General features: G+C 62.7%; 1 protein-coding gene across 1 annotated transcript; it reads right to left on the reverse strand.

The window, feature by feature from the left end:
• Positions 1-1,453: 1,453 nt before the first annotated feature.
• On the reverse strand, positions 1,454-22,228 carry REXO1 (RNA exonuclease 1 homolog). The gene is made up of 16 exons (XM_082651012.1): positions 22,057-22,228; positions 10,633-12,359; positions 9,561-9,665; positions 8,110-8,320; positions 6,147-6,310; positions 5,866-5,997; positions 5,678-5,801; positions 5,027-5,140; positions 4,781-4,918; positions 4,551-4,664; positions 3,885-3,958; positions 3,551-3,661; positions 3,019-3,134; positions 2,715-2,853; positions 2,408-2,528; positions 1,454-2,329 (listed from the first exon to the last, which is right to left on the reverse strand). The coding sequence occupies exons 1-16, from the start codon at positions 22,211-22,213 to the stop codon at positions 2,241-2,243; spliced, it is 3,636 nt and encodes a 1,211-aa protein (XP_082507138.1). The 5' UTR covers positions 22,214-22,228; the 3' UTR covers positions 1,454-2,240.
• Positions 22,229-25,279: the final 3,051 nt, after the last annotated feature.

The raw sequence follows: 25,279 nt of genomic DNA on the forward strand, positions 1-25,279 counted from the left end.
CTGCGGGGAGTGTCTTGGACAAACTGCTCTAACAGCCTTTAGGAGACACCTCACCCGGTGGGCGCCTGTGAGGAGGGGGTCGGGATCGGTTCTCCCCCCTGGGACGGTGACAGAGGGAGAGGAGTTTCCCAAGCAGCGAGTTTGCAAAGGCTCTTTGGCCTCCAAGAGGCAGCAGTTTTGGCAAGCTGAAAGCTTGCACCCCACCCCCAACACCCCCCACACCTGGGAGCTCCTCCCCCAACTGCCCAAGGCCTCCCTGGGGCACTCATGCTCTGGGGAGGGGGACAGACCACACAGAAACGGGGCTTCTGGGATGCTGCCTGCATCCTTTCTTTAGAAGAACACTCCTTGTTCACAGAGGGTGGGGGAAAGTCAACTGGTCACAAGAACAGCCCCGGAGGGACACGATGGTGGCAGAGGCCTGACTTCACCAAGAACCCTCCCCTCAGGGCCCCTGTGGACAGAGAATGTTGCTCACCATCAAGCCTTCTGCCACTGCAGCGCCACCGCCCTTCCCCACAGTGGTGCGCCGTGAGGGGATTCAGGATGGAGAAGAACCAGATACTGGCCCTGGATAGCTGAAGTGCATATCCAAGGAATGATTTCAGTGAGCCCAGACAGCATCTAGCATCTTCCCATACACAGAAAAGCACTGCAATCATTAACTAGAGATGTCAGCTTTTTGTGATTAGCAGGAACCTTTTGATGTTTGACTCTATGGGGTTTTTTTCAGCAAAAACTCCGAGGAACAGTTCCTCAGAGCTATATGAGAGGCAATGTCTTGGGCTACAGTCCTCAGTAAGTTCCTGGAATAAAACATAACTCACAGCTTTCAGGTCTTGTATTTTTCAGTCGACGCCCCCTGGGAACTCTGCAGCCCTGGCTGCTGTGTCCTCAGATGGGAGCCTGCCCTCTTGGCCTTTAGCAAAAGCCAGAGGAACTTCTGCGGAAGTGGAGTGGCAAGGGGGCCTCCTCCAGGCAGCCCTCCTTCCAGCACCTTCGTGCTCCTGCACAGGGACCTGGGGCCCCCCAGCATCTCCCCGACCCATGAGGCTCTTTGGGCTTCACTTTTTGCTTTACCCCAGTGGCTGCCCTTCCCTTCCCAAGTTAGCTGCTCAGACAGGGAACATGCAGCGGTGGCCGGGGTCTCCCCACTCCCAGCCCCGTACACAGGCCCCACCTCATGAATGGGCAAGGCAACTCCAGTCCCAGGGCCTGGCCGCTGGCCCCACTGTCACGGAACCCCGAGGGGCTGGAAGCATGAGGCCCTGGTCTGCTCTGGACACTGGTCCTGGGGTAAACCCGAGCACTGGGCTGTTTTTTGTGAGGGACAGCAAGGTCCCATTCCTGATTCCCCCCGTTATGGGTGACGGTGACCTCCACTGTGTGTGTAAAGCCACACCTGGCACCAAGAACACCTCCAGACGCCATGAGCTCTAAAATCCATACAAACGTTTATTCTGCCCCTGCCTGGGGGTGGGGGAGAGGGGATGCAGGAACTGGGGCACTGCGGGCCTTTACAGACAGCCCCCCGAGGAGGGCGGGGCTCTGGCGGGAAGACAAGTGTCCAGAGGCTGATGGGCCCTGGGGCGTCCAGAAGGCAAGGCCCTGGGGGCTGATGGAGGGGCTGGCTTGGTTCCCAGAACTCCCAGGTCCTGGCGGCTGCTGGGGTGCCGGTGCTCCACTCCCAGCCCTACCCCCGTCCCCCGGGAGGGAAGGCAGCACCAGGGCCTTGCTCCTCCAGGTGGGGGAAGACAACTGTGCAAGTTATCAGGTTTAAATTACAAATAATAAAAATAACAATACAAAATAAAAAGACAACTCCTGTCACAAACAAACCCTCGACAAGCCTGCCCAGCCGCCCCCCCCCCGCCCACGAGAAGGAGCAGGGGCAGGTGGTCTCGCTGCCTGGGGCACGAGCAGGGCCCGCTGGAGGTGCCGGGCGGGAGGGCCCTGGCCTCGCCCGTCGAGTCAGCAGCAGTCTCCAGAGGACAGAGGTCTGGGGCAGAGAGGCAGGGACGGGCGACGGGGTGCGGCGGGGGCCCGGGGCTCCGGGGTCAGTCTTGGCGTTGGGCTCTCGTGGCCTCCGCCTTGTCCCGTTCTCTCGGTTTTCTGTGTCTTGGCGACGTGGACAGGGTTAGATCTCAAGATTTATTGCACTGTTTTGGAAGAGGCCTGGGGTAGAGAACGGGCCGGGGCGGCAGGAGAGGCGGGCGGGTGGGCGGGCGGGCAGGCGGCGGTCACCGCTTGGTCTTGGCGTCTTCGCGGATCTTCCAGATCACCAGGTGCATGCAGGCGCTGGCGTCCTCACTGGAGCTGTGCCCGTCCACTGCAGGGCAGACAAATGCGTCAGGGCAGGGAGCCCACAGCCCCCACGGCCCCCGCGGCCCCACGGCCCGGCACTCACCATTGTCCTGGATGATCTGTCTGAGGTAGTCGGCCATGAGATTCCGCAGGGAGCGCTTGTAGGGGAGGCCCAGGCGATGCGGGAATAACACGGACGTGTCCACCACGGTGCTATGGATGACCTGCGGGCGGGCGGGTGGGCGGTCACGGACCACAGGAGGGCTGGGGTGGCAAAGGGGGGAGGGGGACGCCGAGTGCCTGTTCCCCGACCCTACAGCTTCCGCCCTGGGCTGAGGGCAGCGGGCCCCAGACGGCCCCACCCACCCTCTGAGGACCCTCAGAGAGCCGAAGACAAGGCAGGCGGGTACCTTCAAGGCCAGCAGGTCGCTCTCCAGGCTGTGGCCGATGAGGATGGTGTCTGAACTGAACATGCTCAGCAAGACGGCCTGGACGTCCCGCAGCGAGATGCTTGTGTCCGTGAGGTCGGCCTCAGTCACCCCTGAAAACCTGGGGCGGGAGGATGGAGGCCTTAGGGAGCTGGGGAGGGCACGGGGACCCCAACCCGGGGCTGGGCTGCGGGCAGGAAGGCTGGGCCGTGGTGGGGAATGGGGGTCCTGCCAGGGCTCCCAGCTCCTTGGTCAAGGGGTCGGGGGTCAGGGTGGGGGGGCACACCTAGTGTTATAGTCGACGATCTCATTGTCCGGCCTGACGAAGGTGTCATACACAACCTGGAGCTCTGTGTCCACCACCGTGACGCGCGTCAGCTCCAGGCCATACGTGGTGTAAGACTGCGGGGCCAGAGGACAGGCCTCAGGTGGAGCACCCGGTGGCCCTCCCCGGCCCTGAACACCAGCACTCCCGCCTAGGCCACCCTGTCCCTGAACCCTGCGGGCGGAGGCTCAGCTCCCACTCTCAGATACGGAAACCAGGCCAGAGGCCTTCCGGGGCTTCTCTGCGGGTCGGAGGGGGCGTGAGCCCAGGCACCCTCCCAAAGCCAGAGCTGTGCTCACGAGGCCCACACAGCCTCCGAGAGCCAAGGTGGACCTTGTGTGCCAGGCCCTCGGGCGCAGGCAAGGCTGTGACGGGTGCTCAGCGGGCAGGTGGGCCCGGCTGCCGTTCATGCTCTTATCCCGGCACCTGCGCTGGCCCGAGGCTCTGGGTAGAGAGATTGGGTCAGCCCCGCTGGGCAGCCGGGCCGCCTCACCATTTCACAGTCGAGGGCGTAGACTCCTGGGTGTGCATCTCCTGAAAGTTCTTTCTCAAAGGTCTTCACAAACCCTTCGAGGTTTTCCTTCCGGCCGTCCTGCACGTGTTGCTGAGGGTGGGAGGGAAGGAAGGTCAGGGCGGCAGGCTCGGAAGGGCAAGGCCGGGCTCAGGGGGCTGTGCTGTGCTGGTGGCTTTCAGACTGTCCACCTCTTCCCAAAGCCCCCAGACCAGGCAGGTAGATCAAGGATGGGAAAAGGGCAGCTCAGAGGTCAGGGCTCTGGCCAGAATCGGGGAGGGGCTTCCCAGGACGAGGAAGGGCCCAGGACACCTACCTTGGCGACCTGACAGCCGGCGGAGCCGATGGCGGCCGAGCAGCATGTGTACTGAGTCTCCCAGCCCCCTGCCACTGCAAGGGAGACGCGGTCAGCAGACCTCCTTGATGCCCTGGGCCCAAGCCTCCCGCAGGGAACTACAAATGCCAGCTGGTTTGCCTGCGCGGGGCAGGGGCTTCCCAGTGCCCTTCCCTGGAAGGGCGCCAGGCCCGACCAGGCAGTGAAGGGCCAGGACAGCTCGCAGACCCACCGCCCTGCCCAGGCTTAGCGCAAGCCCTTCGCATTTGGTAGTGAGGACACGCCTGGCGCGGCCCCCAGGGAGGCCTGCCCACCCAGAGACGTGTCTGCGGGCGGCCAGCCGGCAGCTCCACCCCGTGTGTTCCCAGGAGAGGGAATTTGGCCACACCGGCGACAAAATGAAACAAGCAGCCGCAGGACAGGACGAACGCTTTGTTCCCACTGGGGCAGAACCGCCCACGTCGTTCCATGGGGACAGTCGTGGAAAGGATGCGTGGGGGCCTCATGGGGTGGGAGGCCTTCCTTTTATCTACCCGGGAACACTGTCACAGGAAGACCTTTGTGTTACTTTTCCCATGAAGAACAACCAACGGAAAAAAGTTACAAATGGTCAGAGCTGGCGCCAGCCCGGCCCAGCGGGGGTCTCACCTCGGTTCCGGCGGAGCCGCCCCCAGTGGTAGTAACACTCCTCGTCGCGCACGCAGCGGCCGGAGGAGGACACGAGGTACTCGGCGCCGCAGCGGCAGCAGACCCTGCAGGCGGCTGCGAGTGGGGACAGGGCAGGAGGAAGGGCGATGCGTCAGGCCAGCCTGGGCCTGGCGTTCCCTGTCCCCAGATGGCCCCTCCGCCCCAAGGGCGGTGGCGCAGGAGGTACTCACAGTCCTTGGGCTTCTTCTCCTCGGCCGTGAAGATGACGGCGCCCCCTGGCTTCTCGGGGTGCGGGAAGGGGTAGCCGTTCTCCTTGAGCTGGGCCTCGGTGAGCAGGTACTCCTTGAGGCGGCTGTACAGGGCGGCCCCTGGGGACAGGGGAGAGGGGGTCAGCCCCCAGACGGGCTGGGGCTGGACCCAGTGGCCGGGGAGGGTGGGAGAGCCTCCAGGGGCCGCACCTGGAGAGCCAAGCTCACCTTTCAGATCCTCCACGCGGGGGCTGCTGGGACGGCTGAGCGAAAAGCTGGTCTTGGCAGCCAACTTGCCCCCCAGCACCACTTCATGGGACACCACCCTCCGGCCGCTGGGTTCTGGAAGGGGAGGGGAGGGTAAACGAGGTTCAGACCTCAGCCCTCACAAGTGCTCCTCCACCCTCCTCCAGAAGGGGACGGCCTGACCTCCTGTGATGTGCACTCTTTGGGGAGCAGCAGGCTGCCCGGCAGCCCCTCCACCGCCCCTGGACCCCCCGGGGGTCTTCACCCCTTGGAGAAGGAAGGGAAAGGACTCTACACAGGCTCTGATGGCCACCTCAGGCGCTGTGCGCAGCTGCCTGCCAGGGAAGCGGGCCGAACCGGAGAGCAGGCAGAGCAGACAGGCGCTAATGCATCCTTCGAGAGGGCTCAGGAAATGCCCCCCTGCTTTGCGCTTTGAAGAGGCCCCCATTAGTGGCGGCCCTCGGCTCACTGAGGAGGGCGGTTAACAGCGAGAGGAGGCTGTTCTGAGGGCATGGGCCCAGCGCCATCCTGACAGGAGCCTGGCAACCGGGTGGCTGGCGCGCAGAGCCTTTGTCTGACAACCTGCCGGTGGCCCGGGGAGGGCTGGGCCCCGGTCCTCCGGAGGCGACTTACTGTTGAGACCAGGCCCGGTGCCAGGGCCCAGGCCGCGCAGCTTCTTGAGGGTGTTCACGGCCACGTTCAGGTAGATGTTCTTGCTGGGGCTCCGGTCGTAGGCCACCTTCTCCTCGTTGAGCGCCTGCAGGAGGACACTCGGCTCAGCCCAGCCCAGCCCCGCCTCCCACCAGCCCCGCCCCACGCACCTTCTCTATGGCTTCCTGGTTAGAAGAGCAAAACTTGAGGCACTCTTCAATGAACAGGTTGAGATAGCGCTGGCGGATGACAGTGGGAACTTTGCCCCCGAACTCTTTTGGGATAACGGGCTTCTTTAAACTCTAGGGGAACAGAGACCAGCAGAGCGTGGCACGCTCCCGTCTGCACCCCGCTCAGGGTCTGCAAACTGAAACTGCTCGAAGGAGTAAGGCTACGGGTTAAATGGAAACAACAGGGGAGCAGAGAGAGGTAAGCTAAGCAGAGGGCTCACCTGTAAGGATGGACTGTGCGCCACACGCTTGGGGGCCACGGTGGCGGTAGTCTTGGACGCCATGCCCGACAACGTACGCGTCTTCAGGGGCTGGCTGCCCGGCTCGGGGCCATTGGGGGGCTGGCTGCTGCCGGCCGAGAGGGTCCTCTTGGCACCTGTAGGGGCTGGAGGGGGACGGGGGACGTGAGTACGGGAGGAGAGCACGCCCATCACTGAGCTGCAGAGCACCAGGCAGCTGCGGCCGTTCAGTGCCAGCAGGACGTGCGTCTTGGGGCACAGGCAGAAGGGCCGGGGTCTGGCCTGTGGGCTGTGGAACGCCATTAGGCTCTATCAGCTTTCGGGTAAGTCCATCGAGAGGGGACGCGACGAAAACGGGGCTTCGGAGGCCAGCTCAGGCAAGGTCGCCACTGGGGTGGCCCTGCAAGTGGCGGGGGGGTGTGGGGAGCCTCTGCCACATGCTGCGGCCCCGACCCCGAGGCACTCAAGTGTGAGGGACGAAAGGCCCTGGCTCCTGGGCAGAGGGCCTGCTCACTGTGACCGGCCAGCCTGCCCCCAGCGACCTCTGTTCTGTCTCTTTGATGAGGTCACAAACCAGACAGTCTCCTGTGACCACCAGCAGGGCTGTTTCCAAGGGCTCGGAGGGTGGGTGGGGTGGCGGGAGGGCTCAGCCCCGAGGAAGGACAGGAGCAGCAAGGAGACGGAGGCACAGATACAGAGCGGCGGGGCCCACACCAGGCCCAGCCTCTCGGGCCACAGAGGAGGCCAGCTGCCGACCGGCCTCGGCTCTAAGAATGCACACTTTTCAGTGACGGAGGAAGGAACGCTTTTACGGTCATCTGGAGCATGAGGCATCAGATGACAGGTGAGTCCCCCTGGGGCTCAGGAGAGCCGCCACCCCACCACAGCGCGTGCAGTGACAACGGTGGCAGAACTGTCCCAAGCCATCGGTGATGACCAGACAACCTGAGAGCAGGTGCAGGCTTTTGAGAGTGTGCGTCTCAGGTCCACAACTCAGGTCGATCTCTGTTCACATCCACAGGGCCAAACAACTGCTAAAACCCATGCCGGAGATAGAGCCCCTGGCTGACAAGCCGCCTGGCTGTTAAGCGCTCCCTCCAGCATCCTGGGGCAGGGGGAAGGATGGGGATCTGGCCAGCTTCTCCTGAAGGAGGCTCTAGCACCCAGGGAAACCAAGGAGGCCTGCGGAAGCCTGTATCTGCAGGACCAGCGTGTGGAGCCGTCTCCTCGGGGCTGGCTCCTCAAAGGGGTCTTGGAACTAGCAGGAAGGACATCCCAGGCAGCTGTTCAGACAGTAAGGGTCCCCCTGGTCCAAGGGGGCAAACGACTGCATCTGAACGAGCCTCCAGGTGGCTGCAGAGCCCCGGCTCCTGTCCCACGTCCTCAGCCCCAGACACACCACTGAGCACCTCACGCATCGGACTGCTGAAGGGCAACCCAGCTTTCAGACAAGCCCAAGTGGGGGAAAGTGGCCCTCAGGGTGGGAGAGGGAGGAAAACCAGCCCCCAACTCCCACCCCAGATCAGCTGGCTTGACTCAAGGGTGAAGGCCTCCAGGACCACCCCCCCCCATTAACACCTTACCAGGTGCAAGCCACACCTGGGTGGGAGCCCCCCACAGAGCAGGCAGCAGGGGCAGACCGGAGTCACAGGCAGACCTCTGGGGCTGGTGGACAGACAGGGAAGAGAGGAAGACACCCCTCAGACTCCCTACGGCCCGCCCCACTGCTAAAACCAAAGCCCACAGAGGCCCAGAGCCGCCGGGCGCCACAACAGGCCTGCCTCAGCCTCCCACACAGCTGGGAGACTTTTATCCCCGTTTGACATATAATCACCGAGACGCAGCCAGGCCCTGCTCAAGGCCACTACTACTGGCATAAAAGGAGCCCTGCCTTGGGGTCCTCCTGCTGGACAAGCACTCCCAAGACCACAACCCTGGGACCCACCTGCAGCCAGGAGGGGGTTGGGGACGTGGGCAATCCTCCTCTTCTCTCCGGGGGCTGAGATGTGCATGGAGGACTGCTTCTCGGCCAGTTGCTGGGCAGCCTGGAGCCGGCTGGCTGACTCCCTCTGTGCCTGCTGGGCCCGGCGGTAGCACACCTCCTGGGCAGTCGGGGGACGGGTAGGAGGCGCTGGGCCTCTGCTTGTGGGCTCCGCCTGGGTGACAAATTTCAAGTCCAGACTGCACATCAGAGGTACCCGGAGCAGGCCTCGAGGAGTGTCAGGAGAGAGGTAGTACTGTGGGGCGGGCGGCAGGTGCTCCAGGGCTGGGATGGAGCAGGCCACCTCAGAAGCCTCCTCCTGAATGTGCAGGGGCCCCGGAGGGAACCAGCTCTCCTCCTCCTCAGTGTGCAGGGGCCCCGGAGGGAACCAGCTCTCCTCCTCCTGAGTGTGCAGGGGTCCCGGAGGGAACCAGCTCTCCTCCTGCTGAGTGTGCAGGGGCCCCGGAGGGAACCAGCTCTCCTCCTGCTGAGTGTGCAGGGGCCCCGGAGGGAACCAGCTCTCCTCCTCCTGAGTGTGCAGGGGTCCCGGAGGGAACCAGTTCTCCTCCTCCTGAGTGTGCAGGGGTCCCGGAGGGAACCAGCTCTCCTCCTCCTGAGTGTGCAGGCGTCCCGGAGGGAACCAGCTCTCCTCCTCCTGAGTGTGCAGGGGTCTCGGAGGGAACCAGCTGGTCTTCTGAGTTTGCTGATAACCTGGAAGGAACCAACTAGCTTCCCCCCAAGTCTGCAGATACCCGGGAGGGAACCAGCTTGGTGCTTCGGCTCTCAAATTCACCATGATGCTTCACTCTCCCAGGTCCCTTCCCAGCCCTGCTGTCCTGGCTTCTAAGTGCCCAGACTGTGCTCTCAGCCCTTATATAGACACAGAGTGGGTGGGAACCCCCAGCACCTAGATTAGATCCTGCTTGATCCAATCTTCTCTGAACTGTACTTCCAAAATCCCCATCCGGGTGGGGCAGGGGTCTGGTGATTGGATCACCTGCAGTTCTTCAGCCAGGAGCCCTGTCTTCTGCTCCAGCCTTCCCTGTGCTAACTAACTGAGCAGCCCCATAGTGACTGACAATTGATCCTGTCTCTGGACCACAAGGGAGGAAACCTAGGCTCCGAGAGGTCACGCCACTTGCCCAAGATCACACAGCGTACCTCTGAACTGGGACTGGGATGGGGCAGTGCGACCCTGCTGGAGGGCTGCCCCTCATCTCGCTGTCCCTGCTCTGTGCCCCACTCTGCGCACTAAGCGCAACTTGATGACTGGACGTGGGTCCCTGGCATTTTTCTGCAGGACACAGGCAGTGCTGGATCCACGGCTGCCAGAGGCACCCATGGGCAAGGGAGAGCGAGGCCCATCTCCCCCCTGCCAGCCTCTACCCAGGACCCAGAAGCGGGCCCTCCCTTACCTCCTTGCCTTGCTTGGAGAGGTGAGAGATCCTCCTCTTCTGCCCAGGAAACAGAGTGGTCAGCCCCGAGTGCCCCTGTTCCTCGGTCTTCTCCTCCTTGGGGGGCTGAGACACACATCCGGCCCTCAGCGAGGCCCCCCACACACACACCGATGCTGCGGCTCTTCTCACCCTGGCCCGCAGCACGCGGAGGATCTGACTCCCAGGCCCGAGTAGTGGGTGGAAGACAGTACCGTGCTGAGGGAGGGCTGCCGCGTCTAGAGATGCGATTTGGGGCATCTGCCCCACCTCCCAGGTGAGCAAACAGACTTGGCGCCCCGGAGCCAAGGCCCCCAGTTGCTGCCTGAACCCCGGGCCCCCCTCCCAGGCCCTGCGGATGGTGAGTTCTGCAGACTTGGCCCAGCCCACGCTCACGCCTGCCTCTTGCTCCCCTCCCACCCAGCCAGCACAGGGACAAGCTCAGAATCGTGGGAATGAAGGGGAAGAAATCAGAAAAGCAAAGGGCCAAGAACAGGGTGGGGCACTAATGGAGGCAGTAAGGGGCGGGGCCAGGGTCCCACCCTGGGATCCCTCAGAAGCCGCAGGTTCTCTGCAGGGACTGACTAGCTCAGCCTGCTTTGTTTAGAGCAAGCTCCCTCTGGTGGCGAGGTGGGGACACTGCAGCAGGAGACCAGAAAGGTGGAGGCTGGCTGAGTTTGGGGGGGTCAGGGACGGGTTGCGGGGGGGGGGGGACGCCGGGGAAGGAGGGAGGAGGGGAGAGGCAAGAGAGGCAGGGGAGAAGCAACGCTTCAGTGGGGAGAGAGGGCTGGGGAAGGCGGGATGGTGGTGCCTGATACCCCTTGGCCGGGATGCTCTCAGAAGGCTGCCGTGGGAACCCCGCTGGGTGGGCCATAAGCCAGCGTCCTCTTTCTGGACGGGGTGCAGGGGGGCAGCAGGCAGCCAGCGAGGGGTCCTGAATTCTGAACGAGTTGAGAGGCCGACGCTGAGCGAGCCGTCTCCACCAGGCGCTGGGACTCCAGTCACGGGGGAAGCCAGGAAGGAGCCCGGCTGCCCGAGCCCAGCCCGCCCTCACCTGCCGGGCCAGGCGGCCCTTGTCCTCCGTCTTGACAGCGGTGGACTCGTTGAAAATGCGCAGGCACTCCTCCATGGGGTCGGAGTCAAAGTCGACCTCCTTCTCCAGGGCCGAGTAGTCCACGTCGGAGCCCGCCCCCGAGGAGGAGGAGGAGGGGCGGGGAGGGGAGGACCGGCTGGCCGACGGGGGTGGGGAGGCCTTGAGGCGTTTGGGCGGCCCCTGCGTGCCACAGAGGCCCAGGCTGGAGTCCGAGTCGGAATCGGAGCTGGAGCTGAGGCTGGGGAGGGCGGGCGGCCGCGGGGTGGGCGCCTCGGGCCCCGGGTCCTCGTCCTCGCTCTCATCCCCGAAGAGCTCGGCGTGGCTCAGGGCCCGCCTCGGCAGCTTGGGGGCACCCCGGGGGGCACCCTCATCCAGCGAGCGGGCCTTCCGCTGTGCCAGCTTCCCTGACGGGGTCTTCCTGCCCGTCCTGTCTGGCAGCTGGTGGGCAGCCCCTTGTGCGGGGCTGGGCCGCGGTCCCGGCCCCTCGGGCCGGCCTTTCCCTGAGCTGGCCACCGGAGTGGCTGAAGATGGCTTCTTCTTGGTCCCTTGGGGCCGCTCCGCCCTGTGCCGGGGGCTGCCGGCCCGCGGGCCCCTCCTGTCCACACAGGGCTTCTCGGCTGGCCTCCCATGCTCTCCATCCTGACCCCTGCCTGTCTTCCCGACACCATCCTTGCGGCCGGCGGCCGGCGGCCCCCCGCTTTTCTTCTTCTTGGGTCTCCCCTCCTTGGGGCTGCTGTGCTCCTGCGAGGCCCTGCCCGGGGAACTGGGCTTGGCAGGAGGCAGCCCGCCTGGGCCCTTGGCAGGCTGACCGAGGTCCCCCACGTCGTACTGCACGGCCATCTCCTTGGTCTCCCGAAGGCTGCCCTCCTCAGGCTCTGGGCCCTCCCTAGAGCCCGGCTTCCCCAGGGCCTTGCTCTCAGGGCCCACTCGGGCTCTCGGGGGGCTGGCGGTGGCGAGCCTGTCACCCGGAGCAGCAGCGGTATCATCGTCAGAGTCTGAGAACCTGGCGTCGCAGCCGCCGAAGGGGTCACAGGGCTTCTTGGGTGCAGGTGTGTAGGGCTCACTGCCGCGGGAGCCCCGGGGCCGCTTGGGGGCCCTGTCGTCCTTGGTGCTGGCCCTGCTGAGCAGGCGGGCGGAGAAGTTGGACAGGGGGTCGTATTCCAGGTCTGTAGATGGCTTGGAGTTGTCCACCACGTACTTGCCGCTGGAGATGGGGCGGCCATACCGCCGGGGCTGGCCCACGGCCTTGGGGACGTACTCCAGGGTGCCACCAGCCCCTCCACCATAGCCCTGACCCCGGTCCAGAGAGGCCAGCGAGTACTTGGTGCCAGGCTCGGTGGGGCTGGCCAGAGGCGTGGGCTGGTAGCTGGCATCGGGGCTTAACAGGCCACGGCCGCCGGGGTTGTATTCGAAGGATAGAGAGAAGGTGTCCCCATCCAGGCCGGCAGTGGGGCCGTGGGGCGCCAGGGCGGGGGCCTCGGCCGAGCCATGCTCCCGGGCCGTCTCCAGGAGCTCCCGGTAGCGCCTCTGCTCCAGCTCCACCTCAGAGCGCACGGCCTCGATGGCCTGGTTGACCAGCTCCAGCTCCAGGATGTCTGAGCGGGGCTCGGCACCTCTGCCCAGGGCGCCATTCTCCCTCTGGGCAGGGGGCTTGGGCAGCTCGGGGTTGTACGGGTCATAACCGAGCCCTGAAACGGAGAGGGAGAAAACAGCAATGAGCAGGTGGCTATAGCAGCAGGCCAGACGAGCCAGTGACCGGTCACTGCCTCGTCCCGGGCCTCGACCCCAGGTGCCAGCAAGGAAGAGCAGAGTACCAGCCTCCAGAACCTACCGGGGGCCAGACCTCCGGCCGACCCCCACCAAGGCTCCAGCAGCAAGTCAGGGTTTCCAGAGGGCCCCTCCCTGCAGGTCCTGCCCCGAAGAGGCTGCCAGGTAGGGTGAGGGCACAGAGCCCAGGCCCCAGAGGAGGCCACAAGATCCTGGGGACTTCACTGCCTGGGACAGGGGATGGTGAGGCCTGGGGAGCTGGGCGAGAGGGTGGTTCTCCCCAGGGCCCAGCCCACACTGAAGACACACCACGCTGCTCCCTGCAGTCGGGGAGGCCGGACACCAAGCCAGGGCAGAAAGCGCAGAGCGCACAGACGCCTGACTGGGGGGCGACAGGGGTGCGAGAGGGAGCGGGAGGCGGGGCCGACACAGCCCACCCACAGCAGCGGGTGGACAGGCGGATGCACACGGCCCTGCCTGGTGACAGCGCCTTTAGGGCTCTGTCCCCCACACGCACTCTCGCCCACAGAGAACTCCACCGGCTGCGTGTGTACCAGTGAGGACACAGAAAGCCCCGAAGCGTCCACTGGGAAGGGGCAGCGGGTGGGGTGGACGAAGGACAGCACAGCACATCTCACGGGGGAAGCGAGGCACGACGACGTCCAGGGAACAGCGCCACGGCGTGAAAGACGTTCCGGCAATGGGCAACATTGGGGAAGCATGAAGTGGGGCGGACGGCAAGGCGGGCACAGGACACACTTAGGTTTGTATCAAGCTGAACAGGGGTGGCGGAGCGGCTGGCGGGCTACCTGGCTCCAGGGTGTATTCCACGAGACCAGTCCAACCCCAATACCACCCAAGTTGACACGAAGCTCACGGGAGACTCAGGACAGAGGTGCGGAAATTCTCAGTAAGATGTACGCAAATAAAGCCCAACGTTCTGAGAAAGGATAACGTGTTCAAATATTCCAGAACGTAGAGACGGTTCATTGTTAGAGCGTCTGCCAGACATAATCTGTAAAACCTCTGGCAGAAAAGTGGATCGATTTGGTGCTTTCTGGTTAGCAAAGTAACAGCCAATTCTCCCAGAACCTCCAGATGGGATAAGCCATGCCCACACCTGGACTGTAGCCCAGGGAGACCCACTTTGGACCTCTGAGCTCCAGAACCACCAGAGGAAAAACCCTGTGTTGTTTTAAGGCACCGGTGAGTGGGGTCTTGCTGCAGAAGCCCCGGGAAACGCACGCATCACTGATGAAGCACCAGAGAACCCGGCACTGCCGGGGCCAGTGGCTGGGCCTGGGCCGCCTGGGGGCCCAAGGTGGGACGGGGCCCACTGCAGGCCTGTTGTCTGGCTTGTACCTTGGAACCTATTTCTCAAACAATGCTTAGAAAGGAGAAAGGACACGCGCGCGTACATCGGTGCTTCAGAACACCGAGGACACACCCAGGCTGCGGGTTATAGATGGGGAGGTAAAACCAAGCTGCAGAGGCTGCAGGGGGCAGCGGGACTGGGGTGCCGGGGAGCAGTCACTTCAGGCCCCCACCTCCCAGCTGAGGATGCCAGGGTGAAGGGCGGAGTGGGGGACAGGTCAGGACACACAGCCACTGGGCCCTCTGCCCCCCCACAAGGTTCAAGGTGAAGGCACCACAGAGAGGAAAGGCTGGAAACCCCAACAGCAAGATCCAGGGCCCTCTTCCCAGCCCACCCTAACCCTCAACGGGTCCGAAGGCACTAAAGCAGACCCACCCCTAGCCCACCACCGCCTGGATGAACAGAAGAGCCAGCGCCCCCGCACGCCGTCCCCTCGGAGTGGAGGGCCCAGGACACAAGCCAGGGGGCACTTACAGGGCATCTCAAGTGAGGGGTGGGTCGGGTCTTGCCGGTCTCAGGGGGCCTCCAGCCCAACCCACCTCACTCCCAACCTCCCTCCTGAGGCCAAGATGGCTCCCACCCCAGCCGGCTCCCCTAGGTGGGGGACAGGAGCAAGGGCCCAGCTGGTGGGAATGCCCTCCCCCAGGAGAGGTGGGCAGGGCAGGGTGAGGATCAAATGGATGGGGGTCCTTCCCCACCTCTGACCTGCTCTGGAACAGGTCACAAAGGGCCACAGACAACATGCAAATCACCCAGGAGTGCCTCTAGCCCTTCCCAAGTAAGGGCAGAGTTCAAACCCCTGCACTTTGCATTTTGAAAGGGATCCACCCACAAACAAGTCTGTGCTTTGGAAGCAAGGAGAGGAAGGAGGTGCCCTGGGACCCAGCCCCCAGCCCCTTAGATCTGAGCTTCCAGGAGCTCTGTCAGCGTGGGGTGTTTTCAGTCCCAGGGGAGGCTGCCTCCTCACACCCCATCAGGCTACACCAAAAAGCAAAAGAAACAGCCCAAGGTGGGCGTGAGCCGGTCTAGGCCAACACCCTCCCCTCCAGGGCCTCAGTGTCCCCAAGGTACCATAAGGCCAAATCACCAGCCCGAGGAGCTCCAGACAGGTCTAGCCGCATCAAGGACACAGCTGCCAGGGGCTCGGCAGCAGCCCCCTGTAGCTCAGAAGCTAGTGCATGGGGCCCAGAGCTTGGTCCCTGGAGCTGCAGCCCCAAGCCCCTGCCAAGGCTACTGGAGGCTCGTGGGGGGAGGCGGGCAAATGGAGAAGATATCTGTGATGCTACCTAGCGCCCCCGCCGTACCCCGCCTCAGGGACCGGTAGGAACTGGAGAAGCTCCCCAAGAAAATGTTTTACAAGCGACTCGACAGGTGACCCTCGAGAGGTCAGGAATGGCCGTGGGAGCACCTCAGAAGCACCTCCCCGTTACTGGGGAGTTAACCTGGCTGGGAGCCAATGGGAGCTCCTTCGGGGCTTGCACCAGGGAAGCATGCCTTTGGTAAACAAGATTAATTGGGCTGTTTTTCGGAAAGGGGGCGAACCTCGGGATGACTGGAAAAGCACCTTGAAGGCCTGGCTGCTGGGGTTACACTCTCAGAAGTTCCTGCCCCCGGCCCAGGGCAAGGAAGGGGTTGGCTACTGCCACTAGAGGGACACCCACAAGGCCAAGGGCCTGCCCAGGTGGGCCACCGCTTGAAGGACGTCCCTTGGGAAGGCTCCCGGCCAGCTCATGGGGCCGAGCCTTCTTCAGCCGTCCCTGTGCCCAGTTCTGTGTGCACCAGCTCCCACTCCCGGCTCTGGTGCTGCTGGACACTCTCCCAGTGACCCAGTCCCGACCGGCTCTGATCACCAGCTCTGAGCAGCATCCGGCACAGCGGGGCCCAGGCCAGCTGCCCCACCTCCACGCCGGGAAAAGCAAACACTCGGGGCCACAGCGCTCAGGGAACGGATCACGCAGAGCCCACGGCGGGTCGAAGGACAACACGGGGTGGTGGCCACCTCCAACCCCTCCAAGCCTTCCCCCTGCTCCTCTCTGCTCCCACCACGCCCTTCCATTCCAGAAAACACTCCGCACCCTTCCATAACTGCGCAGACGCCCGGCCCACAAGCTCTAGCTGCACGTAAAATTAACAAGCGAAAATGAGCAGACACGTGAGCGTGAAGACCCCACTGGGAGGCACGTGACCCCCACCCAGCCGGCTCCGAGGCCTTCCCCTTTAATCTCTACGTTCTCCCTGCTCGCGTCAGCCCCCCTCACAGAGGAGAGAGGAGGCTGGGTCTAGGGCAGCGGGTGAGGGATCTGCCTAACCCCAAACACTGGCTCCCCGCCCCCAGACCAGAAGACCCAGCGCCGCGCGATCCTTTCTGGGCCCCGAAAGACTCCCCATCACCCCACCCCTCCTCCCCACTGCACCTCCAAAGACAAGAAGCACACAGTGGTCCCACCCCTACCCCCCGCCCACTTGTGCTCTGATTAGACATCAGTGGGGACTCCTCCAACCCAGGGGACGGTCACAACACAAGGGGGTGGGCAGGGGGGCCAGGAGAAGACAGACACCATCCCGCCACACGAGAGGTAAGCAGGACACAAGGATGAGTCGAAGAAGAGCAACTAGACCAGCCCTGCCCCAGGAAGCTACCCAAGTGGCAGAGGCCTCAAAAGCATAAAGAATGGAGGACATTCCACTTCCAGCCACTAGGCAAACTTCTATTCATCCTTCAAAGCCCAGCTCGGTAACTGCTTGCTTGGGGATACTCGCCCGACTCCCTGCAACCTCAGGTGCCAACGGCTCGCTCTCCCGGACTCTGGGCCGTTATCTGTGCTGCTGGACATCCCTCCTTCCCTTGCAGAGTCCCCACAGCCTGGTCCCCAGATAAGTACTGAATTCAGACAGACCCAGAAGAGCCCTTGGAAGGCCCCAGAGCCAGCTCCTGATTTTACGGACGACACAGAAGCTGTGCCGTGCCCGCGTGCATGCCCAGGCTGAGGCCACAGCTTGTGAGATGGCCAAGTCCCAGCCCCCAGAGCACCCAGGTCCATCAGCCACCCGTCCTGCTCCCCCCAGCAACTACAGCAGCAGGCAGGAGGGCAGTTCCCCCAGCAACATTCCTGGGCTTTCGACACTGCCTGCCACCCGCGCAGCCCTCGGGGGCAGGGTGCTCCACATGGCCCTTTACAGAAAGCCTCAGTGCTCAGAGGAAGCCACGGACCCAGCGCCCTAAAACCGCTGGCACATATGCCTGCTTCTTCAAAGGGCAGACTGGCTACCGCAGGAGCCTGAGGACCTGCCACCACCAAGGAGGACAGGGGACCAGGAGACAACCCTGTGGGGCTCCGGCCGGATCTGCCCTGACCACCTCCCAGCTCCCGTGATCCTCCTTCCGCACTTTTCCTCTTTAGCGTTCCAGGTTTTGCTTTGAGTCAGATCAGACCAGCAGAAGTCTACCTTCCGCACTTGGACAGCTTAAATAATAATAAACCAAATTCCTATGCACCCAGCACTCGCTCGTCACTGGAAATGATCCTATGTGGGGGATTCTGAGGGCAGAATGGGAGTGGAGGAGGACGGCAAAGCAGGAGCATTGCGCACCACAGCTGAGACGAGAGAGGCGCACTGTGTGTAGAGGGTCTGCATCGCGACCCCGTTTTGCAGAAGTAACTGACGCCAGGCTCTTCGCACAACGGAAGGTGGAGCCAAAAGGTCTTCATCTGAGGCCCTACTCCACCTGCAGGGCTGAAAGCCAGCCGTGGCGCCTGTACCTCTTCTCTGGAGGATGCTCTGGGGGTGGGGGGTACACTCGGGCACCCACGTGGTCCTCTGAGCTCTCCCAGCAGGGTGCTGTCCCTGTCCACCCCAACCTGGGCGCCTGGGCCGCCCTGCCTCACCTCCAGAGCCGGAGGAGCTGGGGCGGCGACGATTCTCGGGGTTCTTGGCTCCCTGCAGGCGTGGCCAGCCCTCCTGTCCTATTCTCAAATACGAAAGGGGCCAGGTGCTGGGACACTGATCAGGCTGCTCCATGTCACCTGGCACCACTGACGTTTGGGGCTGGAAAAGTCTGTGTGTGTAGGGGAAGGGGGCCATCCTGGGCACCCGCGGGCACTGAGCGGCATCCCTGGCCCTCGCCCCCTTGTTGCCAGGAGCACCCCCAAGTCATGACAACCGCAGATGTCCCTGTATCGCCCTATGTCCCCCAGGGGATCAGGACTGTCCACGGTGAGAGACACTGCTTTACTGACACGAAGCAAAGAATCCTAAAATACCAAAAACAGCTTTAAGGGCAGATGTACCCTATTCAAGTGTCCCAAGCCTGGATCTGGGCAAGAAGGCAGGTTTTTAAAGTTCCCCAAGTGCTTGAAGAGGGGCCGCAGGCCTGGGGACGGCCTCTCACCTCACTGGAGTCTCTGGAGCCTCCACAAAAGAATGCAACTTCACCAGTGAGGCAGGGTCACGAGTACAGAAAAGAGACACAGAGCCTTTTGTTTCTGAGGCTGGGAGGACGCACAACAAGCCGGCAGATGCAGGACTTGCGACAACATACGAAACATCTTTCCTTTGACTTTGCGGCATTCTCCAGTGGTTTTAAAATGAACGTTCTCCAAGTCCAGAAAAAAAAGTGCTCTGAATGGAGAGACAACGTGTCCAGGCTGCCGCTGGCTGGGACACTGCCCCCGAAGACAAGGGCTGCATCTGGGTGGGGCTGAACCACAAATACAACCTAGATTTTTCTCATTCTGGTGTAAGAGACGAACTCTGCTCTGAAAATCCAACAGTACCTCTCCTCTACTCTCTCTTTACAAAAAAGTCAAGAACAATAGAACAAGAGAACCACCCACGGGATGGCAGTGAAGGCCCCTCCTCTGGGAGGCCACAGCTTCTGTCCTCTGAGCCTGGTGGCCCGGGCTGGAGCTGCACCTGGGCACACAGTTCCCTGGGAGGGGCAGGGAGGAGACTTTAAATAAAAAAAAGTGGCCTCAGCAAGAAGCAGCCTATGACCAGGGTGTCTCACCCAGAGTGATCCCGCCCCCCCAGGGGACACTGGGCCACGTCTGGGGACATCTGACATCTGTGCACGTTGTGACTGGGGGGGCTGCTGGCATCGAGGGGCTGTGACCAGGGAGGCTGCTCCACACCTCAAAGTGCCCAGGACTGGCCCAGAGGATAACCCCCCATGTCCCCAGTTTCTGCTATTCTTCATAGCTCCCCCCGACCCCCCGATGAAGTGAGAGGCCGTGGCTGGCCTGACCAAAGACCACACCTGACAACCAGCTAGGAAAATCCCTCCCAGGTCCTCAAGTACCCTGGCTGGGCCTCCAGACACAAAGGCGATTCTGCTCTCTGCTGAGGTTTTCTCAGTATCAGTTCTCTCCCAGGAAGGGGAGGGAGGGAAGTGCACACGGCAGTTCACTCTGGAAGAGAAAGTGTCAAACCGAGGAAAGCACTGTCATCAGGGCAGTGGGAAAGCTGCTGGCACCCAGCCCACGGGGGAGGCAGCTAAGGGGCAGCGTGGCCAGCGGCCCGGGGCAGTGATACTGCAGGGGCTGCTGCCCCCTCCTGTTCCAAGTCAGCTCGCGGAGAAAATCAAACAAAACCCACCCTCTGCTGGAAGCACTCGTTTCTCTGGCTGCACCCTCCCTTCCCTGCCTGACTCCTGGCTGCGACCTTCCCTGGAGAAACAGGGCTTGCTCTCAGGATTCCAGACCACAAGGGGCCGCTGCCGAGGCCTAAATCTGAGACCCCGGGGAGCGGGTTGCCCAGGGAGCTGCCACTGCCACCCAGCTGGGGCCACCCCCGCCTTCCAGCCTCCTTCCGGCCCATCCTTGGAAGGTTTCAGTGCTCAGGCCCTGCTATACCGTCTTTCCCAGCTCTCACTGTTACCTCCCAGCCTCAGGGCACAGCACTGAGCCCACATGTAATGGGTACCCAGGTGCCCAGGTCCCACATGTGTCAGGCAGCAGGAATCGGCCGTCGGTGGTGAGGGGCAAGGGCCTGACAGTCCAGATCAACCCCGTGTCCCCCACTTACCAGCCATGTGTACACAGGTGCGTGGCTTCCCCTCTCTGGGCCTGTCTCCTTGTCCCTAAAATGGGGACAATCGTCCCTACCACTGGTTAAAGAGCACGACTGAGGGTGCGTGGCGGTAACTGGGCATCCCCCAGCTGAGTGCCAAGGTGGGGACCCTGGAGCACAGGAGGGCAGATTTGAGGGCCGGGAAGAACGGGATGCCCACCCAGCCCTCAGGAGGCCATCAACCCAAGGCCAGAGGTGCTGGGCTACACAGGGACCCCCACATCCTGCCTGCAGGTGGCCATCACCCAGCACGTCAGCATCCTTGCGCAGCCCACCCTTGCCAAAGCACCTGTGCTTGGACCGTGCCTATCTGGTCAAAAGTGGACCCCCAAAGCCTGGATTTTTGCAGTCTCTCCAAGCCCGATGGGAAGTGGGTTTGTCAAAATCTGGAGCAACGGGAGCTGAAGGGGTGGGGGAGGTCTAGGCACACACTCCCCCTGGCCCACGAGCACGCCACAGAGAAGGAAAGAGAGTGTCAGAGAGGCCCCGCAGCGAGAAAGAGGCCAGGCTGGGATCTGCCCCTGCCTCTCTGCAGGGCAAGGTAGCCCTCGACCAGAAGGTAACCAGAGCACGCCCCCCAGGCCCCGCCCTCTGTGATGGGAAGAGGGCTGCTTATTCTCACCTGCAAAAGGAAAATGCAGACACACTGGGGTCAGGGGTAGGCAGCTGCACTTTTTCCTGCGGGAAAGTGAAGCAGACAGGGCTACATCAACCGAATGCATTCTCAAAAACGATCCTTTGGGAAAATGGCCATTTGTGGTGTAGGAAGCAATCAAGAGACTGACTTGGCACGAGAGAAATGCACAGAAAGAGAAGTCAGCGCCCCAGAGCGCAGACGGCTGGAAGGCCACCTGTGGGCCTGCAGAAGAGTCAGTCCCGGGGTCTCAGGGAGCCGGCCCGCCCGGTCTGTCCTGACAGTGAGGAACCCAGACACCAGGGGCTCTTTACAGAACGCCACACACCACGCCAATAACTCAACAGATGGAGTGAGAAACTGCCCTGTGACAGGGTGACCACCGAGAGGCCTCCCACTCACCCCCTTCCTCTCTCCCAGACCTGAAGCTCAGGCACCTGCGTGCACGTCTGTCTTCCCTCCTCGAGGGAAGGTTCCTGAGACGCAGGCTGGAGCCCAGCGCAGGTGTGGAGCCCGACCTTGTAGCAAACACTGGGCTACAGGGGCCAGCGGTCTGAGCAAATTTACAGTGGAAATTTGAAAAAAATTCTACCTTTTTTTTTTTTCTGGCAAACTGGGAAAACAGCCCTATGGTTTCATCCTAGCAATGACGCCCCTCTCTTCAAGTAAGAAGACTCTGAGACAAGGACCAGTGCCTTATGGGGGAAATCTGGGCCCTGATGGAAAGGGGGAGCCAGTCCCGGAGGACAGGGGCCACAGCGGGAGCCTGAATTCCCCTCGGAAAGAATGACACCACACTCGATCCTCCCGGCGGGCCTTTCCTTGTGATGTCCCTCTTTTTGCCCCCGTTCTTCACGTCTCGGCTCAAGGCCCACACTTCCTACGAGAAGCACTGCCTGCCCCCTGACAGCTCTCACCGAACTCTGCCATGACATTGATAATCACCACGCTGATGGGATGCGCAGTCTCTGAGCGTTCTCTCGGAAGGCGGTCCCCGACCCCAAAACACACACAACACACAGTCAACCGGGTTTGACTCACTCCCTAACCCTGGCATGACACACCAGGCTCGACACACAGTCGGCGGCCGCTAAACAAGACCCTCTCGACTCCGCTGTAGTAAACAGGAGCGGCCACGAGCAGAGGCGCGGCGCGAGAGGAAGCGCGGAAATAAACAACGGCTGCAACCAACACCCCGGGCCGGGGAGGCGGCGGGAACGGTTCCCCGGGCAGGAGTCCCGGGCCTGCAGACCAGTGTCGGCCGCGCTCATTTCCCGATCCCCGCGCGCTCCACCCTCGCGACACCTCTAGGAGAGCAGGTCCTCCCATTGTTTACGTTTTACACTCATGGAAACGGTGGCTTACAGAGGTCCCGCGACTGGCACTGGGCCCCGGGGTGGGTGGTCCCGGCTTGGGGGGACGAAGCCCGCGACCATGCAGGGAGAGGGCTGAGCGGGGAACAGGAAACCATGGAAACCCGGGCGCTGGGGTCCAGGCCCGCGCCAGGGAACGGAGCCCGGGGCGGGCGCGTAGACATTACCTGCTGTGGGGGGCGCCGCTCCGCCTTCGCCAGGTGCGCCCGGACCCCGGGCCCCGCGGTGCCGGAAGTGGCAGTAGGGCCGCCGGCAGGGTCCCCCAGGCGCCCCGGCCCAATAGGGGCAGTCGATGGTCCGGAAGAAGCCGGTGGAGCGTAGCATGGTCCGTCCCGCGGCGGGGCCCCGGCCCGGAGCCGCCCGGGCCCCCGGGCCCCCTCACTGGCGCCGCGGTCGCCGCCGCCCGCAGCTCACGGACCCCGCCGCCGCCGCCATCTTGCTCCGAGGTCCCCGGAGGCCCCCGGGACGACGCCGCAAGGGACCCCGGGAGCGGCTGCCCAAAGTGCGCCTGATCAGAAACGCCTGCTCCCGCGGGACCGAGGTGGGTCACGGACCCCTGGCCTGGGACAGGCGGCTGCGGAGGGAGTGATGGGGGGCGCAGGCTGCCCTGCCTGCGGCTTCCGGGTGTCTTGCCGCCGCCGCCGCCCGGGCCTCTGCGGCGGCAGAAGCACCATCTTCAGCCCCAGGCCCCTGCGGCACCTGGGCTGTCCAAGGCGCGCCTGATTAAAAAAAAAACGCCCCACATGGCTCGGCTGCGGCTCATTTGCATTCAATTTGCGTTCTATTAGCTTGTCCCCCTAAAGCGCCCTCTGCGGGTCGATTCGAGTCCTGCGGGCGCGTCTCACCTGCACCTGGGAACGCTCACCTGAGTTACCCAGTTCAGGCTCTGAAACTCAACTCCTCCCTGGTTGACTGGCAATAAGCGCTTCATTTCTCCCACCTGGACTCTTGTCAGCAGTCTAATCCCCAGGTCTACCAGAGGAGACCTGTTCCAATTCACTCATTTATCCATCAAATATTGAGCACCTACTGTATACCAAGGCCCTGCCCTAAATCGTATTTTATGCATTCATCAAATGATGGACATTCGGATTGTTTCTGCCTTTTGTCTATTGTGAATTGTGCTGTTGTGAACATGTGTGTATCTGAGTACCAGTTTTGTTTCAGTACTAGTTTTTCAAATGATGTAAATTTGCCTGTTGCCCTTTTTTTTTTTTTTTTTTTTTTTTGCGGTACACGGGCCTCTCACTGTTGTGGCCCCTCCCGTTGCGGAACACAGGCTCCGGATGTGCAGGCTCAGCGGCCATGGCTCACGGGCCAAGCCGCTCCGCAGCATGTGGGATCTTCCCGGACCGGGGCACGAACCCGCGTCGCCTGCATCGGCAGGCGGATTCTCAACCACTGCGCCACCAGGGAAGCCCTGTTGCCCATTTTTAAAATGTAAGGAGATGTCACATACAACTACAATTCCCAGCCTGTCCACCAGCTGGCAATTACCAAGGATCCTCCTGTGAGCAGGCGGTAGTCTGTGCAGGTCACCTCCCCGCTCTCCCAACCCACCTCTCTCCCTACCTCAGCCACCTGGCCCTGCAGACATATGGGCTTGAGACCCCTCACCCCAGGGGTCTCTCAATGCCTCTCCTCCATTGCCAACAGGAGGGTGGGCTCCTGAACAAAGCAAAGATCCCCACCCTGGTGGCTGTAGCATTATAGATGCAGACAGACAGACAACAGGAAATCAGTAAATATCTTGATACAAGGTAAAAAGTGCTATGACGGGGAAGTAGAACAGAGTAGGGGGCTGGGACAAGGGGTGGTTCACATAGTCCTATGGGAAAGGTGGGATTTGAGCAGTTCTAAGGAAGCGAATGAGGAAGTTAAGCAGGCATCTGGGGGAGGGGCTTTCCAGGAAGCGGGCATAGCCCGTGCAAAGACCCTGGGGCAGGGCCGGGCCTAGCATGTTGGAGGAACAGCTAGAAGGTCCATGTGTCTGGAGCAGAGTGAGCAAGGGGCAGAGAGGGAGGAGGGGAGGGCAGGAAGGGGACGGGGCAGGTCGTGCAGATCCCTGTGGGCCACGGGGAGAGCATGGGCTTTTATCCCCAGGGAGGTGGGAACCTTGCAGGCCTATGGGCAGAGGAGGGACTGGACCTGGTACAGGTGCTCACTGGCGCCCTGTGGCCACTACAGGGTGGACAGACTGTCAGGAGCTAGGGTGGGAGTCAAGGACCACAGGGGAGGCCATGCTGGTCCAGGTGGGCCATGATGAGGTGGGACCAGGTGGAGGCCGAGGAGGGGGGAGAAGTGGGTGGATTCTGGATATGTTTTGAAGGTAGAGCTCTAGGGAGATTTCCGGGTGGACTGGATGTGGGTGGTGAGACAAAGAGGGGAGTCACGGGTGACCCCAAAGATTTTGGCCTGTACACCTGGAAAGATGAAGCTGCAGTGATGAAGGGAAGCCGACCAAGGCAGACTGGGGGCAGGGGTAAGAACATTCCGGGCCTGGAGTTGAGGGTGAGGCCCAGCTGGCATGGACCAGGGGGTGTCCTCAGCACACCTGGGGAGGAGGGCCAGGGGTCCCGAGGCCACCTGCCAATGAAGCGTCCAGGAGGCAGAGGGGGCATCTTCGAGCTGTTTCCGGGGCACGTGGGAGTGCGACCAAGAGAGACTAAAGGGGGGGCTGCCCGCGTGGACCCAGCATTCCAGGAACCCTGCCACAAAGGAGCAGAGAAGCCTGCCAGAGCTGGAGGGGGACAGGGGTCCAGGGAGCGAGATCTGCGGGCTTTCGGGCCAGATTCCAGGAGAAAGGGAGCAAGGGGAGTGCCAGAGGGAGGCCACCATCGAGTAAAGGCGAGGGCCCCGTGCCCAGGTTGGGGCGACCTTGGCGGCCCCAAGGACAGGACCCTGGGGAGGGGTGGGCCGGAGCCGGTGGTGCAGTACCAGGGGAGGCCACCAGATGGCAGGTCTGCCGCCTTCCCGGGGGCGGGAAGCGGGGAAACCCGTGGGGAGGGTCCGCGCTCCCCCCACCGCAGTCCCCCACACACCATCCGGGCTCTGGAGACCGCTGGAACCTGGGATGCACTTTTCCTAAGAAGGGGTTCAGAGCCCTCACCAGTTTCTCAACGCTCCCGAGGCCCCTTGCCCTCTCAATTGGGAGCCGGCATACAGCAGGCATACATGATACAGGAGCGGCCAGACGATGGGCACAGGAGCCAGGCAGGGGTCGAGGGGAACCTCCGGGGAGCAGCCCTGTCGAGCCCGCGAGTCCTTTAGAGTCTAGAGAAGCGCGGGCTCCCCCCGCCCCCGGTTCCGGAAGGGGGCGGGCAGCGGACGCCCCCGGGCGCCGTGTCACCGCGCCTCGGTTGCCGGGTAACGGAGCCGGAAGGCGGGCTG

This window comes from Grampus griseus (assembly GCF_964374135.1).
Source record: "Grampus griseus genome assembly, chromosome: 3".
NCBI classification, from domain to species: domain Eukaryota; kingdom Metazoa; phylum Chordata; class Mammalia; order Artiodactyla; family Delphinidae; genus Grampus; species Grampus griseus.

What these genes read in the sequence shown, in the direction of transcription:
- REXO1 (XM_082651012.1), bottom strand. Translation starts at nt 22,213, where the DNA reads ATGCTACGCTCCACCGGCTTCTTCCGGACCATCGACTGCCCCTATTGG. An exon ending in TCTCCAAGCAAGGCAAGGAG is followed by an intron (nt 8,321 to 9,560) that starts GTAAGGGAGGGC and finishes TTTGTCACCCAG; the next exon opens with GCGGAGCCCACAAGCAGAGG. An exon ending in CACCGGGCCTGGTCTCAACA is followed by an intron (nt 5,141 to 5,677) that starts GTAAGTCGCCTC and finishes CTCCCCTTCCAG; the next exon opens with AACCCAGCGGCCGGAGGGTG.